The sequence below is a fragment of the Aplidium turbinatum genome, chromosome 1 (genome assembly GCF_918807975.1).
Source record: "Aplidium turbinatum chromosome 1, kaAplTurb1.1, whole genome shotgun sequence".
Classification (NCBI taxonomy): Eukaryota; Metazoa; Chordata; class Ascidiacea; order Aplousobranchia; family Polyclinidae; genus Aplidium; species Aplidium turbinatum.
In genome coordinates, this window is record NC_137472.1 from 46,001,968 (window position 1) to 46,020,224 (window position 18,257).

The 18,257-nt window shown below is 37.4% G+C and overlaps 2 protein-coding genes across 2 annotated transcripts; one reads left to right on the plus strand and one right to left on the minus strand.

The window, feature by feature from the left end:
* Positions 1–257: 257 nt before the first annotated feature.
* Positions 258–17,179, minus strand: LOC145770358 (dynein axonemal intermediate chain 4-like). Its single transcript, XM_082581982.1, has 18 exons — positions 17,057–17,179; positions 13,844–14,012; positions 13,421–13,602; positions 12,976–13,085; positions 10,613–10,769; positions 10,017–10,137; positions 9,516–9,687; positions 5,653–5,751; positions 4,613–4,747; positions 4,407–4,525; positions 4,027–4,164; positions 3,600–3,751; positions 3,226–3,380; positions 3,002–3,114; positions 2,597–2,772; positions 2,097–2,246; positions 1,484–1,637; positions 258–535 (listed from the first exon to the last, which is right to left on the minus strand). The coding sequence occupies exons 1-18, from the start codon at positions 17,098–17,100 to the stop codon at positions 455–457; spliced, it is 2,427 nt and encodes an 808-aa protein (XP_082438108.1). The 5' UTR covers positions 17,101–17,179; the 3' UTR covers positions 258–454.
* Positions 5,983–9,291, plus strand: LOC145770365 (uncharacterized). Its single transcript, XM_082581993.1, has 4 exons — positions 5,983–6,196; positions 6,605–6,736; positions 7,010–7,144; positions 7,298–9,291. The coding sequence occupies exons 1-4, from the start codon at positions 6,023–6,025 to the stop codon at positions 7,823–7,825; spliced, it is 969 nt and encodes a 322-aa protein (XP_082438119.1). The 5' UTR covers positions 5,983–6,022; the 3' UTR covers positions 7,826–9,291.
* Positions 17,180–18,257: the final 1,078 nt, after the last annotated feature.

Below are 18,257 nucleotides of genomic sequence, written 5' to 3' on the forward strand. Positions count from 1 at the left end.
ACTTGCCTTTTCCACGTTTTCTTGGGTCTTCCTTGAAAGTTCCGAAAGCTAAGTGCAATCCGCTATTACCACAGCAAACTCGCAGTATCAGGCTTAAACAGGTCGTTAGTATCTACATTGTGAAGTAAGCTACGATCAATCAATCATGCTGCTAAAAACGAAATACCGGTAAGTTGAATGACTTTTACTTTGAAGAACAATCTTGTAGCATTCCTTTTTTGGTTCCAAAACTGTCACATATGCAAAATCAATAATCCAAATTTTCTGTATTAAAGTGCAATTGATATTTCATCAAACAAAACACGAAATGCAAACAAATAAATTTGACGATAAAAAAGAAGCATAATCTAAATAACTAAAGTTCATAGAAAACGAATTCTTGATAAGGAAATAATATTATTTTACATGATTTCATTGAAGAAACACTTTTAAAACTGAGATACAACTCGTAGATCTACACTTTCTTCTCTCCATGCTTGTGTTCTGTTTGGTTTGCAAGTGTAGCTTCAACAATTTTTGTTAGCAAGTTGGTTTTCTGCAAGAAATAAAATCAGTTTCAGCATTGATGGGAATGGGATCATCAAAATTTTATACCCAGAATAAGTACAAAGAGGACGTTTAGATATAGTGGATATTAGATAAATTGATACGTGGATACTGGATAGGTGTGATATTTTATTTAGATTAAGAAAGTTTAACAAGATCTCATTGAACTCTTAATTTTCTAGCATTATAATACTCGAAAAAATAATGCAAGTTCGATTTGAAATTTCTATGAGCTACTGTAGTAGGCTACTGTAATTGTAACCTACAGCTTATAAGCATAAATAACCGTGCACAAAGAAATAAATTCAATTCTTACTTTAAGTGTAAGGTTTGACGTAAAACGCTTTGTGTGAAATATGCTTGAAAATTACGGAATGGCCCGATTCGGTGAGAGCCCTATTCGGTGAGTTTTTTTTTTAAATTATTGCGCGCCGTAGCCTAATTATCATTGCCGTTATAGGGGATAGGGTTTGGGGTTTTTTGGGGGTTTTGGGTTTGAGGTTAGGGGTTTTGGGGTTAGGGGTTTTAATTAGGCTACGGTACACAATAATTTTCAAAAAAAAATTCAAAAAAATCACCGAATAGGGCTCTCACCGAAAAAGGCTCTCATCGAAAAAGGCTCTCACCGAATCGGACTCACCGAATAGTAGCAGCCCCTGAAAATTACGTAGGCCTAGCCTTTTGGCATTCAGAAGTTTTTTTAAGCGAGTCTTTTACAAGTCAGCAGTTGTGAACTGAGCAACCTTGGAAAGTCAAAAGTCAGCAGAATGAGTTTGACAAGCGATGACCAAGCACGTCCTACGTGAGCTCGTAAATCTCATTTGTTCACTTGGCAGTAGCTGAAATGTAATTGCTGAGTTGTCCCACGCCGAAAATTTTTAAATATCAAATTTGCTAACTGAATATTTTGGATGTTAGAAAGTGAGGGTTGAAGTACCTTTTCCATAACTGGTGGATTTACATTTCGAAGTTGATAGATTGACACCTGTCCGTCGCTGTCGCCAACCAGTATGCTGTTGGAATTTTTCGAAAATATTGAGCAACTAAGTTTTATTCCTGGACTTGCCAAATGCAAGATCAAGGGATCCAACCTGTAAATGGACTGTGTGATAAAACCATTTCTCCTTGCACTTATAATATCACATCACTATTCACTACCACGATTAAGCTACCAGTAGTATCGGATTTATATAATCATTAATCATTCCCGCTAAATCTACATCGCTAGAATGTATTTTTTCTGTGCATGCTTTAAAAAAACCGATGAACATTCTGGGCTGCTAAAGGCATAATCCATGGAATCATGATATATTAGTGATCAAACGGTGTGACAACTGTGGTATACAAGTATTAAAGCATGACATTGGTATATATGTTTACAATTTTTGAAGTTACTCAAGACTTCATGCCAATTCTTCTTACACCTCCCTAGAGTTTCCACGTGTAGCTTCGTTTAACAGTGTCTGTTGAAGAGCAGACGACTTCTAAGAAATTTACTTTGTCATGTACTGTGCCTGGGTCGAGTAAATTGTTGTTTGAAGTAAACTTACGTGTTCGAATTGAGGTCCCAGACTTCGACAGCTCCTTCGTTAACCGCACAAAATACTGTAGGCGAGTAAGGAGACCAGGAGATGTCATGCACAACTTTCGTTGTCGAAAAAAAGTTCAGTACTGGCTTGAGCTGTTGTTGTGTCCACAATCTAAGTTGAAATCAATAAGTGATTAAACAATTTACGAATAAAATAGCTCTAAACTTTCTAAAGTATACGAATAGGTTTTAAGAATTTTCCACACACTAGAAAATGTAGACTGTTGTTAATCGCCTGACCATTCACCCATTACATGCGCAATGCAGATCCAGTAATTAGCTTTAGTAGGAGCAACTTCAACAGAACACAATAATGTGTACGTCTAAATTAATCCAACCTTGCAAATACACCATAAATGAAGTTACTTTTCTGTGTTTTAGGGGTCCCCTCACCTGGATCCGCCATTGGCGCAATGTAGACAAAAATACGAAACTTCTGTATTTTAATTTAATATAATCTACCTTATACTCCAGTCAGCACTGCAGGATAAAAACACATTCGGCGCAAACGGGGACCATTTTACTTTGTAGATCGGCCCGGTGTGACCTGAGTACGTGTCTAAAAACTGTTCATTGTAAGAGCAAGAGCACTTGTGAATGAGTCCTTCCTCAGTGCCCGCCATGTACATGTTTGTATCCTGTAAAAATGTAAGATGCATCACATGTTAATTGAATCAAAACAATTACAAATATACTGTATGGGGCTTAGTAAAATTTATTTTGTTTTTGAGATAATAACCCATACTTTAGAGTTATATTGCATGAGGTGATGTTTGTTGCTTATAAATTGCCCTTTGTCGCAGCAGATCAGCTCTAGACGCCGGAGTGACTTCATTTAAATTTCTGACATTTTTTCTTCAAAATTACCTTTTGGTGGAAATCAAAACACATTCCAGGCGCTTGGCGTGATATGAACGCTTCAGCTTTGTCTTTCTTTCTCTGAGGGTTGCTGTTTCCCGATCTTTTTAGTTTCATCAAATCTTAATACAAATCGACGTTTGATAGAATTTATCACCTTCATTGAAACTTTTTTATGCTTCTAAACTACCAAAGCAGCACCACAACGTCAAACAAAAGTCTCATCCATTTACCGCTGCATTCAAATCCTTTGCGTATTGACCACTGTACAATGCGGCCGTCCGCTGAAATGGATACGAGAGTTTCTCCGCGTTCATCACCCATTCCTTTTTCCCGCTCGATCCAACACAATTGCCACACGGGGCTGGAGTGCTTTCCAGGACAATCACTACAATTGTATGGACTGCAGCTTAGATACAGTACGATAATTATTGCATATTGATATTCTTATAACTGTAGTCGAACAGCACGTGAGAGCTGGCAAAGTACGAGTTTGAGGTATTGTTGTTTGAGCTCTTCAAGCCTTTTTAGAGAGCAGCTATATAACTTTTCTGAAGGATTTTTCACCAGTTCACTGAAGAAATTACTTTCTACGTTTTGAACTTACAAGCTGTCTACAGCGGAAGCATCCACGGTGTTCCTGACGTTGTAAATGCAAACGGTTCCATCGTATTGACCCACAGCAAGCAAGTTTGGACTGGAAGAGCTGAAGTCAATTGCCGTGACGCTGGACTTTGTGTGAAACACTCTTTCCGGATACTAAAAATAATACGGTGATTAATTTAAGATGATGCTATTTTTGCAACTACTTGAACACATGAATTTCATTAACAAACTGCTTTGCAACACATGAATGCCAGCAACGCAATGCTGTCTTTTTCTAAACAAAAACATGTTTAGTACAGATTATGGTTGAGCTGTTACCAGAGCGCTAATAGAACAAGCGACTGTAATTTATAATGTTACATTGTTGCTAAAATTTTACGTTTTGGTAAATCTGATGATTGGCGATGAAGACTACGCTGACATCTCACCTCGGGGTTTTTTAGATTCCAACAACACGCCAAGCCTCCCTTTGATCGAGCCTGCTCTGTGAAACCGAATGGTCCGTACGCAACAGCAAGAATATCTGAGTTCAACTTGTTCCAAGCCATGCTGGACACGTTTCTACCCTATTGGAGAAGCAGATGTGTTGATATGCAATGGACCTGATGAGTGATCGATTTACTGCACAGATTAGAATCACATTACTATAATAGATGAGACACAATGAGATACAATCTTTCAGTGACAACTTCATACAATCTTGATTGAAGTTGTGAAAAGATATGATTGACACCAGCAAAACAGCTCATCAGAAGTTGATGTGCACAACGCAGTATAAATTAATGGAGGTACCGTAAATTTGACTTACTTTGGTTATACTACAACCGTACGACCAGAGCCTGTCCAGGGTAGGCCCGATCGAAGACATAATAACCGGTGGTGTGCTTCCTTGTGTCTCCTCAGCTTCAGAATTTTCTTTGTCAGGATCTGCCACAGAAGTACAAGTCTAACACACGTATAATCACAGTAGGTATTCTGACACTAAGTGTGCAATGGATTAGTGGAAAAACTAACCTGTTAATATTTCCATTCCTCTGTAAGCTGCTTGTCTTGATTGATAAATGTTTTCCGTCACAACCCTTTCCATGATGACAAGTTGGTGCTTGATACTGTCTCCGTTGCTTATTATCTCCCAATATGGATGCTCACCTGCATAAATCAACAATTTTTATGAACAAAAACTAACAACATTAGCCGATTCTATTACTGGAAGTTTCAGCTGGTTGTTGAAAACACCGCTCACCTCTACCCAGGGTGTAATAAATTGGGTGGGCGTAGTTGCTGAAGTAAAAGCGACCGAGAGAAAGGAACTGGCCACCCTACTCTCCTTAGTGCCGAAGGCTTACTACAATGAGAACCTTATCTTCTCATACCCGACACTTGAATCAAGTATGGGACCCCCTTTACCTTTATTACTGGAAGCAATGGAATGGGATCATGTAGTTTTCTTCATCATTCGCCAAAATGGACGAAACAGAAATTCTAATGTATGTTATTTAACAATGCCAAGGTTTGTTTGAAGCAAAATAAAGAAATATACGGAAAAGGAAGATGCCAACTACAATAGGAACTGTGCTGCACTTCGGTTACCTCACGAATTTAAGGTTCCATTCATTTCACAATGAAAAATTATTTGCTTACTAGCAGCGCTACAAGCTGACATTATTTTGTTCGGTAGTTTTCAACTACACAGAGACTAAGATCCGTTGGCACTCAATGATTACAAGAAAGGACAACAATAATAACACTGTGTTATACGATGATACCGCGGCTTTATTGTCACGCTTTAGGATCGCCGGTGCGGATTTTTATTTCCACAGTGACTAATCTCTTCTTTCCGTCACACAACTTCTATATCCTCTCTAATGCAGTTTCTCCATCTTTATTTTTTCCCTCTTTTCACCATAGGTTTGAATTTTCTCCATAAAAAGGTCAACAACTACCTCATAAATAGAAACGTTGGGGTTGGCAGTACAGCTGCTATAGACACACCTTGCCATCAGTTGTGCTTAATGAATGTTAGTGTAGTTATGGGAACTTGTTATGTATCTTACCACTTTCATCTGTTAAAGTTGACAGATCTCCAGCAACCGGAGTGAATTCTCCATCGTGATCTCCCATAACCGAAGCTGTCACAAAGCTTGCTCGACTTTCTACAGTAAATTAAAAAACTTTTATTTTTTTGATAAGTGCTATATGGTATTTCTTCGGAAGCCTAATACTTACTGATACGTGTATTGTCAAGGGTAAATGATTACGGAAATTGGAATCTGCAGTAACTTGCAGCATATATTCCATCAGAGCCAAAGCTATATCAGTCAAGTACCCCATACATTATTTTCTTATTGAAACCCCAGTAACATTATTTTTACAGATCTGTTTTACGTAAAATCGATTTTTAGAATAAAAGGTGTTGATGAGATAATGTGTGCTAAAATAACTCTGTATTCTCAAAATGTCAGCTGCGACATACACAGTCAAAGGCTATTGGAGATGGAAGGAATAGGAAATGAATACACCTTTTCTTCAAGAATCGCTAAAATATTGTGTAAATTGCCAAATCACTCAGGAAATCTGGACGTAATTGCATTTAATGAGGTTTGTATTATATTATAATATCAAAGTCATGAAAGTCGATAATCATTTAATGTAATATGTTTCCTTCTGGGTTTGCTTTGTCTCAAACGTACTTTAAATCACTCATCATCAAAGCGTAAAATACGATTTTGTGTTCTAACAGGTACCTATATGACGTACTTAGGTGGTGCAGTATCTGCTGCCTTTTTCAATTTACAGTTTGCCTGATTAATGGAGGCAACAAGTACTTTGTAATTTGTTGTTAAATTTTGAATGAGGTGACTTCAATTGATTTCAAGGCATTTGTTACAAGGTTTTCTAGCTCATTTGGTACAAATTTAAACTGATGTTGTTATTTCACGAATCCCCCCCCCCCCCCCCCCCCAAAAAAAAAGAACTGATTATAATATTTCCTTTGCTCTTCTCCAGGTGCGGTTTGTAGAAAACGTAAGAAAGGTTATAGAAAAATTGGAAGAAAAAGGATATACTGCGAAAGCTTTTGCAAATAACGACAGTGCCATGTCATTTAACAATATCTTAGCCGTTAGCATATCTTCACAGGTCAGTCTTACTAGAAAACCAGGAACAATCGTTAAAGAATTATGTATGCTACACGTTTGAAGGTATTTTCTCTTTATTTAAAAAAAGGATATCATCACGAAGAATAGTTTATATATATTTTTAATGTACTTATCTTTTTCTTGTGGATATTGTTTTCCTACCTGGGTATTCTGAGGTTAGACGTTTAGCCAGTGAAAACTAACAATTCTTGGAATCTGATCAGCAGATATCGTTGCACGTGTTCTAAGTAACCACTCTTCCATCTTGTTTCAGTGGTCGATAGTCAGATGGGAACATTTGTGGTTAACACAAAATAACTTACAAGCCACTCACTGTTTAATGGAGGGAGACCCTCACGGGAGATGCGCAGGAGTAGTTTATCTCAAGCATAAACAATCAGACGCCCAGGTAACCCTAACTCGATAAACATGATCAAATTTCATAAGTGTATTGCAAAAATTCTGTAATCAATGTTTCTTCATTTGCTGATTTCAATTTTAAGACTGAAATGGAAAAAGTCTTAAAGATTACAAAATATTCACCCGAATTATTTTGATCTAGGTTTGTGTCGTAATAGCTCATGTGATGCCTGTGGGAGATGTGAAGAGAAACCAGCAAAACTCTCTCTTCAGCATCAATGAGAGGAACAGCAGAGCGAATCCTCCAATCTCCACAATCATCTTGGGAGATTTAAACCGATTTGAAGACGAAATTTCTGATTTTGAAGAGCGACTGATGAAAAGCAATTTCGTGGAAGCATGTCCGACACGGCTGGTAATTTCTTCTCAGATGGCTGATGAAGTTGTGAAGGAAGAAAAGAACATAGGAACATTTTCACCATGGCCTAGTGATAAACATGTTTACGATAGGTTACTTCGACTACCATTATCTGAGTCGAGGTTAGACGTTCAGTTGTGTTCAGACAAACGCGTAAAAGTCTGTAGCGTTGAAGCGAAGGGGATCATGCTTTTGGAACCCAACACCAGTAATCCCCCCGAAGGCATCGACCCCATGAGACATCGATTAGATCGCAGAATGACTTCAGATCATATCGCTTTGATAGGAGCTTACGAAATAACCACAGGGTGATTTTTCATACATTATTCAACTAATGTGATTAATTAGTACCACCAAATATCGCAATTGACATACTACTTCACTTTCCATTAATCCCATGTATAGATAATTTGACAGTGTTAAAAGTGTTTGGGCATGATTATAATTTTGTTGAAAAATTCCTGCACTTGACAAAGTATTATACAGCGAAACTTGCTATATACAAATACAATTCAAGTGCATATTCTGACGGATGTTACGGGTTACCTCCACCACATTAACTTCATCACGTTTTTCATTGTGTTTTTTGCGTAATTGTTTATTTCCTTTAATTAATAATGACGGTTTATTTCATGTGGGGGACGTGAATGTGTTGTATAATGCACCATGTAGGATATATGTATACAGTTACTTCGGGATTCCTAGACCAATAGTTCAAAGTTTCATTAACTCACAACTCACGAAGTTAATTACGCTTTGCACTCACCACACTTGTATTAATTTCGGCCTTGGCGACCTGTAAAAACAGACCACGCTATTGTGCAATTTGGCTGGAGGCTAATCTGCTGCGCTTGATTGTAATTGTAAGTGTAAGTTGCTAATCTGAGTTGCAGTTATTAAGTATAATTTTTGTCCACTGCACATTTGTGTGGTTTTGTGCTACTTTTGCAGTAATGTCATCATGCGAATCTTCAACTAGAGTTTACCTCTTTTGTTGGAAATACAAAGAACACCTGGCGACACTGGTAACAGAGAAATGTTTTAAAATTAACTTATTAGGTTTTATCGGATTTTTTTACGTGAAACCATGTGTTTTGACTGTTTTGCAGTAATTTGAGTTTCAGTGATCACACTTTGGCATTTGGGTTTCTCGTAAATATAATTTCAAACAGATATAACGAACATTTAGCCTAGAGTTCGAAAATAAAATTACATCGGCCACCGATCATTATTATAGATTCACTCGTTGGAAAGGCCTGTGTTGTTGTGTAGAATGTAGATCGCTAGGTTTTTAATTTATCCGGCCAGCAGAGTCGACTGTTGCTCAATGCTCAGTGTATGTCGTAGGTATTGTTGGTGCTCAACTTCAGGGACAGTACGTGTTTTTATAAAGAACTTTTTCTAAAGAAAGTTGTTATTTTTATATTTAATTACGTTTTTAATTCGTCTAAAGAAACACTTGCAGATTGCTCTTTCGTAATCTTTTCAAGTCACAGCATTTAGGTTCTGCCTCAGTTGTTGTGTGCCCTCCAGTGGCGGACGGTGATCATTTTTTGGGTGTTCACTTTCAGAAAGTATCAAACACATGGTTGATTTGTACAGTGACTCTTTGATATAATCTGAACAGAAATTGAGCAAACTACAAACCTAGTGTGTGTTTTAAGCCTGTTGAAAAAAAGTGAACACCCAAAAAATGGTCAACGTACGCCACTGGTGCCCTCCTGTTTTTGATCATTTAAACTTAGAAACACAGTGAATTAATTTTAATACAAACTCTCACATGATTGTCTTATGATTCTTGAAATCGATCGTGAAGGATGAAGAAATGGTCTCATTTCGAAATTCTATTTGATACGAGCCATTCCTCAAATGTCTGAACTGAATTCCAAGCCAGCATATACTAAGTTTTTTTTTTACATTGATACAACGTCTGCTGGCATGAATTAATGTAAAATAATGACTGAGTTTCCGATTTGGTTTCCACACTTGACCAATTACTGACCTGTAACTCGCGAAGTTCCCATGCTGTCTTCGCTTGTCATTTTTCCAGCTCGACTTTCCCTTTCAATGGGTGTCTCCATCCGTGAATCTGGTGCGGGTGGTGGGAGTGCATTTGCAAACGTATCAAACATATCCCAGGAGGTCACGTTGACAGCAGCGTCGACCAAACCAACCTGCGTCGTATCAAAAGTGAAATAAACAATTTAATTCATCTAATGAAATGCAGGAACGTATGCAGGTTGAAACTTGCCTGCTAGTTTCAGGCAGGTCGAGTACACTACCACGTGGTAGGCCTAATGACATGAAATAGGGATAATATAAGTTGGTTTCCATCAATCTTCAATGTAACTATCAAGAAAAGTGTATCCTGTGTTTCTAAGTTAAGCTTTACCAATTGAGAGAAAATTACAATACAAAATGTTACTGGTTACTACGTGCAATAGTTAGGTGTCTGAAAAAGGAGGCTATAAATATTGTCAGAAAAACTTGATCTATTTCACACCTTTTCAGCTTGGATGTCTTTGTGCTTTTGTGCATCATTGAAAGTCTGCATCCCTCGTTCAGCAAAACTATCATTTCCTTCTCTTGCTTTGCAGAGTTCTTCATACAGCTGGTTTTTCTGTCTAAATAAAAGTAGGCTACAGTACCGTATAGAGTTGAATTTCTAGCAAAGTAGGCCAAGATCAAAAATGTTAACAAAGCAGCAAGAATGATCGATACATCTACAACGTGAAGTACAAGTGTGGGTTATATCACTTGTTTTGATCACCAGGAAACTGCTTGCATAAATGTTTCACTTTAAATTTCTTCAACGTGTCGAGAACAAAATGTAGGCTACTAGTTAACGGTAGACCGTAACCTACGAGAGCATCGGTGAATGGAGAAACGTGACAAAAGGTTTAAATTGTGCATCAACAGCCGTTTGAGTAATAGCATAAGGCTGACCTACATATCTGATCTGTCCCTGGAACTGGGACAAAATCCGAAAATAGTTATCTTTAAAAAATTAGTTCACCATTTACATGTCTATTGTCTAGATCAGATGTAAGTTATAAGTACGTTCATGCTCATACAACAAGGTAGGCTATCATTCCTTACTGTACGAGTTTAGCATCTTCATTTTCTTCTGAAACTGCTACCCCTTTTTGCTGAAACATCCACATGGTGTCTGTTTCTTCCAGGATCACTTCCACCAGTTTGTTGAGATCATCTTCTGTCAACTCTTCTATCTCCTCTTTTCTAACTGTGATAACGTCTGTAAAATTGTGAAGTTATTAAGTAAAGTTATAACGAAGGTCCAAATTAAGTCAATTATTTGCTTAGGCAGCAATGTGTAGCCTACTCAATCAGGGGTGTATTCCTAGCATTTTGTTTGGGGGGGGCTCTATTAACACCAAGCTGTGTTGTTATAGACAAAGTATAAGTAATCGGTGTAGGTGAGCCAACAATCTTTACCTTTTTTTAAAAAGAAACACTGTTCAATTTGTTTCTATTTCTGAACATCATATAGAAAAACAACCCACGCTAAAACATAGCTTGAAGTACAGAAAAAGGTAGAAGCAGCAAAACGTGGTTGAATCCGAAATAAAATTATAAGTTTGAATTTGGCTTGGTTACTACACTGCAATCTCCTTTGCTTTTTCTTTACTGCGTAGGCTTATACTTAAAACTCGCTTTGCATGAGCTAATTCCAATCTCTTAACTCAATCGTAGGCTACTTATTTGAATGAGCTAATTCTAAGCAAACTTGCAAAAAAATTGACTGTAGGAAAGTGAGAAAATGCATCTCCTGAAATGAGCAGCTTTGCTAGTAAGAACCAATAAGCTGCCAATGTGACAGTTACACTAAAATTTCATTTAGCTATTAACGAACAGTACAACTCCAAATACAGCAAAAGCATATTCCAAGTTGGTGCAAACGAGATTATAGGCTAAAAACAAATAGCCTGCCTGTCAGGTTTTTGGTTTTATGGGCTAAGCTAAGTTATAAGCACTACGACAGTCTTTAATTTTAGCCAGCAAACAGTTGTTGCACACATCTGAGTTCATTCAATGTGGGCAGCTTAGAATGCTTAACCTGAGTATCCACATTCCACAGCCGATGAGTCCGCAATCACTTCTGAGTTGCCGCAGTGCCATTCCATGTATGAGGAGGTGGTTCATTGATGCTGATGAACAACATTACTGAAACAATGGACCACCTAGATCCCCCCTGTCAACGCCCCTGCGGATGAACAACATTACTGAAACAAGTCAGTTGGTCAGCCGTGATCTTGGCGGTGTAATGACCAACTTCATTTGCGAAAATCCACGTTCGGCTTCAGCAGAACTTATAGCAATCATGTTTAGTACTACATTCTTGAGCAACTTCATCGCATCTGGTGTATGGCAAGGATGGTCAACGTACAATCGAAAATCGGAAATAAGAATGGTGACATGAAATCTCTCCTCTATTTTCCGTAATATCTGCTCCCCTTTTTGCCATGGAACTTCGATTACAGCGGGTCATAACTCAGGTACAATAAATTCCAAACTCTTCACAGAATTTTCATTGTTGGTGTCCACCATCCTGCTTCTAATGTTGTCAACTGAAGCTTGAATAAACCGATTACGACCAAAACAAGGATAGTCTCTACGTCGAGCTTTGAACTGGTCCAACGTTATGCCTTTAAAGGAGTAGTTTTTGTACTTCCAGGACTCAAGTTAACAACTTCATCAAACGAATGCTTTCCTTCTTGAACAGCTTTTTCATTTGAAATAGAAAATTAACAGTCCATTTGACGTGACCGTTAGCTACTACAAAGTTGATATTCTCAGTCTGGAGAGTTTCTGACAAAAGCGATAATTGCCGAAGACAATCTTTTAAAAGCGCCAGATCTTCTACGAATTCCTTGGTGGTCATTTTGATGCAGAGACCACTGAGGCTCTGAATATGGCCCGATCTGTTTCTCTAATATTCTTCCTTTCTGCGAGGGTTGTGAAGTGTTTATACAATGCTGGGGAAACTATTCCACAGAGCATTGATACCACGATGTGAGGACGCAACACAACGCACACTGAAAATTTTACCCACTTTCCTAAATTTTAAGGCACATGGGTGGGAAAGGTTATTCAATGCAAGAGTCACATCACACGCAGACATCTAAAATGTCAAAAGAGCCACAAAATTTTTATGCCGTTCTTTATTGCCCTATTTATAAAAAGTTTGATTTACTATACATGTAGATTGCATGATAGATTTAAGCTAACTCTATGGAACCTTATCACGGAAAATGTCGATTGCTACCAACTTATGTTCGTGTATATATTTTTGCAGTTCTTTTGTGAGAAAGCTGTTAAAGTGTTACTTGTTCAGTCAATAAGTTGTTGTTCAGCCAGAAGAGCTGAAAAGTGGAAGCTTGAACGAGCCCCCCCAGAAATGCAACCCTGTAGGCTACTCAATCCTTGAACCCACAGCATACCTGCAAATCCAGTCGTAACTTCTGGACCGGACTCTGTGATTTCGCCGCTGGATTCAATAGAGGACTTTTTTGAAACCGCTGACCGATTAGAAGTGCTTCCGTAGATAGATCTGCAGAGAGGTAATGTACACTGAATTAGGTGATGGTCCATGAACACAATTAAGGTTTTCAAACGCTAAATAAACTTGAAAAGCTTTTGAAACAATTTTGAGTAGGGAAGTAGCATCACAGCATCAGTAGCAGCCTACGGTAAATCCCACACTCTTTTGCGGAGATTGTTTTTAGTTTAATTATTTCCTTGTTACTTTTTTTCTTTCTGAGAAGAAGAATACTTTCCCTAATCTTTATATTTTGATGAAAAAACATTTGAAGAAATTTTAGTTACGATAGCCTACTGTTCACTCCAGGTAGATATGTGGTTTAATGCAGAGAAAAAATATAAAACCTGCTGAAAGGTTGAGCATAACTGGCCGTAGCATTGGGGTAGAAAGAGGTGAACGACATTGCATCAGTTGGTGTTCCTGCCACTGATTGGTTGTCGCTACCAAATATGTGACTTTTTTGGTTGCTCACATCGAAGGCCTGCAGCGGTTTTGGTGTGACATCATTACCATCTTCATCATAAACCTGGAAAATAGTAATAATCAAGCAAAAGATAGCCCCTGCAAAGGGAATGTAATTTGTTGCTGGCACATTTCCAAGAGAAATGGTGTCTTGAAAAATTTTCAAAGTCTTGGTCACACTCAAAAGTTACACAGCTAAGACATTCCAGTTTTCTGCAGGTACAAACACAAAACGCAGACAATAACGCTGAGAAAACGTTGGCAATTAGCAAAATAAAAAGCATCGCACGTGTTTCTATACTGACCGTAACGCCCAGGCGTCCACCACCACCACCGGCTGATCTTCCTTCTCCCATTCGTGCCTCGCTCATGGTCACGCTTCGTCGGCTCTGTGAAATGCTCACCTCACTTCTCTTGCCGAAGCGACTTTGACTTGCGGTGTTCAGGATGCTGCTTGTGCGAGTAGTCCTTGATCTGAATTATGGATAAACAAGACTTGAGTGCAGTCATAAAACGTGGCCAAAAACTTTATCAGATAACACTGGTCTACACAAAATTTCAGGTTTGGGTTTTGACAACTCATTTTAGCTAATTTTGGGGCGCTGAATCCGAAGATGAACTCAGATTTTTTCTATCACATCACGTTTTTGAGATATGAAATATCCCTAATTTTTGAAAAAAATCAATTTTTGCCCTCCCTCTGTTGTCAAAACAAGGAATTCTGATGCAATAAACACTGTTTTACCTGCAAAAATCTAGCTTTAATTAGCAAACAAGCATTCTATATTATATTCACACAAATTGCGTTGTCTTTATTAAAATTTCATGCCTTGGAATAAAAAATAGGCATGCAAAAGAGCAACCATAATAACATCAAACCCTACATTATGCTGACGAACATGTCGATAGGACAGTGACAAGGTATTATCTGAATTATAGCCTACAGTTCACACAATATGCACATAGACATTCCAATGGAGTGCAGAAATTCTGAAGACACACACAGAAATAGCAAAGTGCCAAAATAAAGATTGACTCAAAGGGACTTGGGCAGGGCGAGTTCAGAAACAGTCAAAAAAACCCTGTCACCCTGTTCTTCACTAACTTTCCCAAGGTTTTCTGGAAACTCATCCGCATGGCTCTTCAAATAGTGAACTTTGATGCTCATCTTGCATTCCAAATCTTCAAAACTAAGCAGTAGCTCCCTTAAGAGATCCTTATAATTTTCTGCTTTTCTGTTTCCCAAAAAATTTCTCACAACAGCACCGAAAGCATTCCAAGCTCTAGCCTCGAATGGCAACATTGATTTTACAAAATTTTCATCCTTTAACAATTGCCTGATTTGTGGTCCATTGAAAATCCCAGCTCTTTTTTTCTCATCACTGAGATCAGGAAAAGCATAACATATATACTTAAAACACTCTCCTTTATGATCCAAAGCTTTTACATATTGTTTCAAGAGACCAAGTTTGATGTGAAGAGGAGGCAAGAGGATCTTTTTGATATCAACTAACTGATCACGTATGATATTTTTGTCTCCAGGTGTCAAGGTGAGCCTTGGAGGCCACTCTTCTTTGTTCCAGTACTGATCCTTGGCCCTGCTGTCCCAGTAGCATAGGAAACATGGGTATTTGGTGTAGCCACTTTGTTGCCCCAGCAAAAGGTTCACCATTTTTAAATCTACACAGGTGAGCCAACCATGCTCATGGTACTTTAACTTTTCAAGAACGGTTTTGATGTTCTGATACTTTTCTTTCATTGTCACCGAATGTCCTATCGGAATAGAACCGTACACGTTACCATTGTGAAGTAGAACACACTTCAAACTTCGTTTGGAGCTATCAATGAAAGGTCTCCATTCGTCTGCATCATACTGTGGTAATCCCATTTCTAGAAGAAGCCCTTCTATATTGTTGCAATAAACGAAATCATTGTGGGAAGCAAAATATGGAAGCAGTTCTTCTTCTCGTTTGCGATAAAATGTCACACTTGTACCAGCTTTGAGAAGTTTCCTTTCCTGTAGCCTTGATGCCAATAACTCTGCAGATTGCTTAGGCAAATACAAATCTCTCACTAAATCATTTAATTCCATCTGATTAAACTGGGAAGGCTTGTCTGACAGATCCTCGGGTGCTGGTTGAAAAAATTCACTTTCTCCTTCACTAAATGATGCTTCTGAAGAAGAAATAGCCTCTTCGTGTAGTTGTGGAAGTGATGTAAATACTGGCAGTGGTTTTTCATCACTGTGAGGAACTGGCCGCAATGCCGAATCCAGATTTGGATATTTCAAACGATGTTAACTCTTTTTGTTATTCCCTTTCACACTAACAAGACAAAAATAACAATCGTCAACATGATTTCGTTGGGTATTCCAAATCATGGGTATTCCAAATCATGGGTATTCCAAATTTCATTTGTGAACCTTTTCCTTGCGACCAACTTCTCAGACATTCAACGCAGGTCTTGCACACTTTATGAGGAGCCCAGTTTTTGTCCTGGTCCCCCAACTTGACTTTAAAGTAAGCAAGATATGCCCTTTTTACAAACGTGGTAATATTGCATTGTTGAGACTTCAACATGAAGCATCCACAAATGTAACAAAATACATCTGGATCATTACAACATTTTCTTCTTTTGCTGGAAGCAGACATAGCTTGAGATCAAATATAACCTTTCTTTGTTAGTAGTTTTCTAAGAGCAAGTTTTTCCACAGAAACACCACTATACCAAAAACTCTAACCGACTTGAACTCAAACTTATAAAGTATGAAAATACCTTTTCCTTCTACAAACCACTTTTCAGCTTGAACTCTGATGTTGGTCTGTACAATGTACAATTGTACATGTGCTTTATGAAACTTCTAAATAAATCTTCCTTACTAAGCAAGAATTTATTACTAAGTCAAATCTACTCCCACCAGCTGTCTTCCTGCGATATTCCATCTGCACAGACTGCACAGAGATAGCAGCTGACCCACAGATAAAGCCTGAGAAGCCAAGACAGGGAGTTCAAGCCAGCATGGAAAAACTCAACGCTACCAATCTCCACTATGTCCTATTACGATTATCATAACAGGATTTTTTTTTATTTTAGAGGAAATCTGAACCAATTTATAAATTTAGTGTAAAAATATCTCTATGTTTGAAAGTTTATAGCTGTCAGAAAATAATTATATTTGACATTTTACTGCACTAAAAAGGGTAAAAATTGGTCAATTTCATAAAATAATGGCAACGATAGAAAGAAAACTTAATGTGATAGAGAAAATCTGAGTTCATTTTCGGATTCAGCACCCCAAAATTAGCCAAAATCAGTTGTCAAAACCCAAACCTGAAAAAAAAAGTTGAAATTTGTAGACCAGTGTAATCAATCATGATATCAACCATTGAAAGTCAATCATTCCATGATGCTTTTAAAGCGTGACACCCGATAATTTTCAATACAAACTATAGATTTTACTCATTTATTAATCATGCAATCAAAAGTTTAATAAAGCTTATCCACAGAAATATACTCACGCAAACACATTGCTTTTTGTTGTTTGCTTTCCCATTTTCGACATTATTTAAACAGAAATCACCTAAACTAACTATAAAAATTGAATATATATATATTTTTAATTCCAAAGCTTAAGAGTTTATTCTGCAGAATCAAAAATTACTGTAATATGTTTTATGTCCATCAGCTAGCTACTCAAATTCCAAAAACTCCTACATTAAATACTGCGTATTAATATATTATACAAAAATATAACTCAAATGTCACTGATTCATTCCCTTTGTTGTGTGCAACGATGTTGATGCACAAATTTGCACTTTGATTTATGGTGTGATTTTGAACTTGACATGAAATGAATCATCTGAGTTCACCAACAGTCAGTTTCAATATGGTAAGAAAAAGCAACGTATTTTACATTAATTATGTACAGCAAAACGGTTGGCATGAAAGGGAGTTAAACAGAAATTAAATATGAATAATAATTAATAGTCAATAGTTAGTGTAATTTTTTTCCTGATTCATTGTTAACTTAGTTTATTCATTTGTACAGTCAGGCAATCAACAATGGCTTTAAGTACACTCAAATCTTGATAGTTTGAATAAGTTAACTGGCTCAGTGTTGTGACCAACTGACCATGCCACATTTTTAACTTTTCACGCTATTTTGACCTCAAGTCCATACAATCTTATGTCTTAACATTCGTGTTTTGTCACTTTTACCTTGTTCTAGACCTCCACTATGTTTGGCATGTATTGTTTTCTCTGTGATGGTCAGAAATTAAAACACTTACTCGTACATGTGCTCAACACAGACCAGATATCAACTTTAAATATTCTCATTAACAGTGATATTGTGTTAACATATTAAATATCACAGCTTCATCCACTAAGTTCTACACAGGTTAAAGGTATAAATGAGGAAGGGGCTATAATATACTTACAGTGCCATGCATATAACCATTTCATGTAAAACTTTTTATACGGTATGTGAAATGCTATTAAAATATGTGGAAAAGACAAATAGATCTTTATATGAATTTTTTTTGTGATTGTAATCGAAATAATCTTACATTTAAAACCACAAATGCGATTCATCTCCATCCCAATTATATTAACAAGTAACAGCAACGCACCATGACGATGTTCATATTCTACACAAAGACTGCTCAACCAGCCCTTTGGTAGGCACGCAAAGCTGAATGGAACAGATCGAAAAATAAA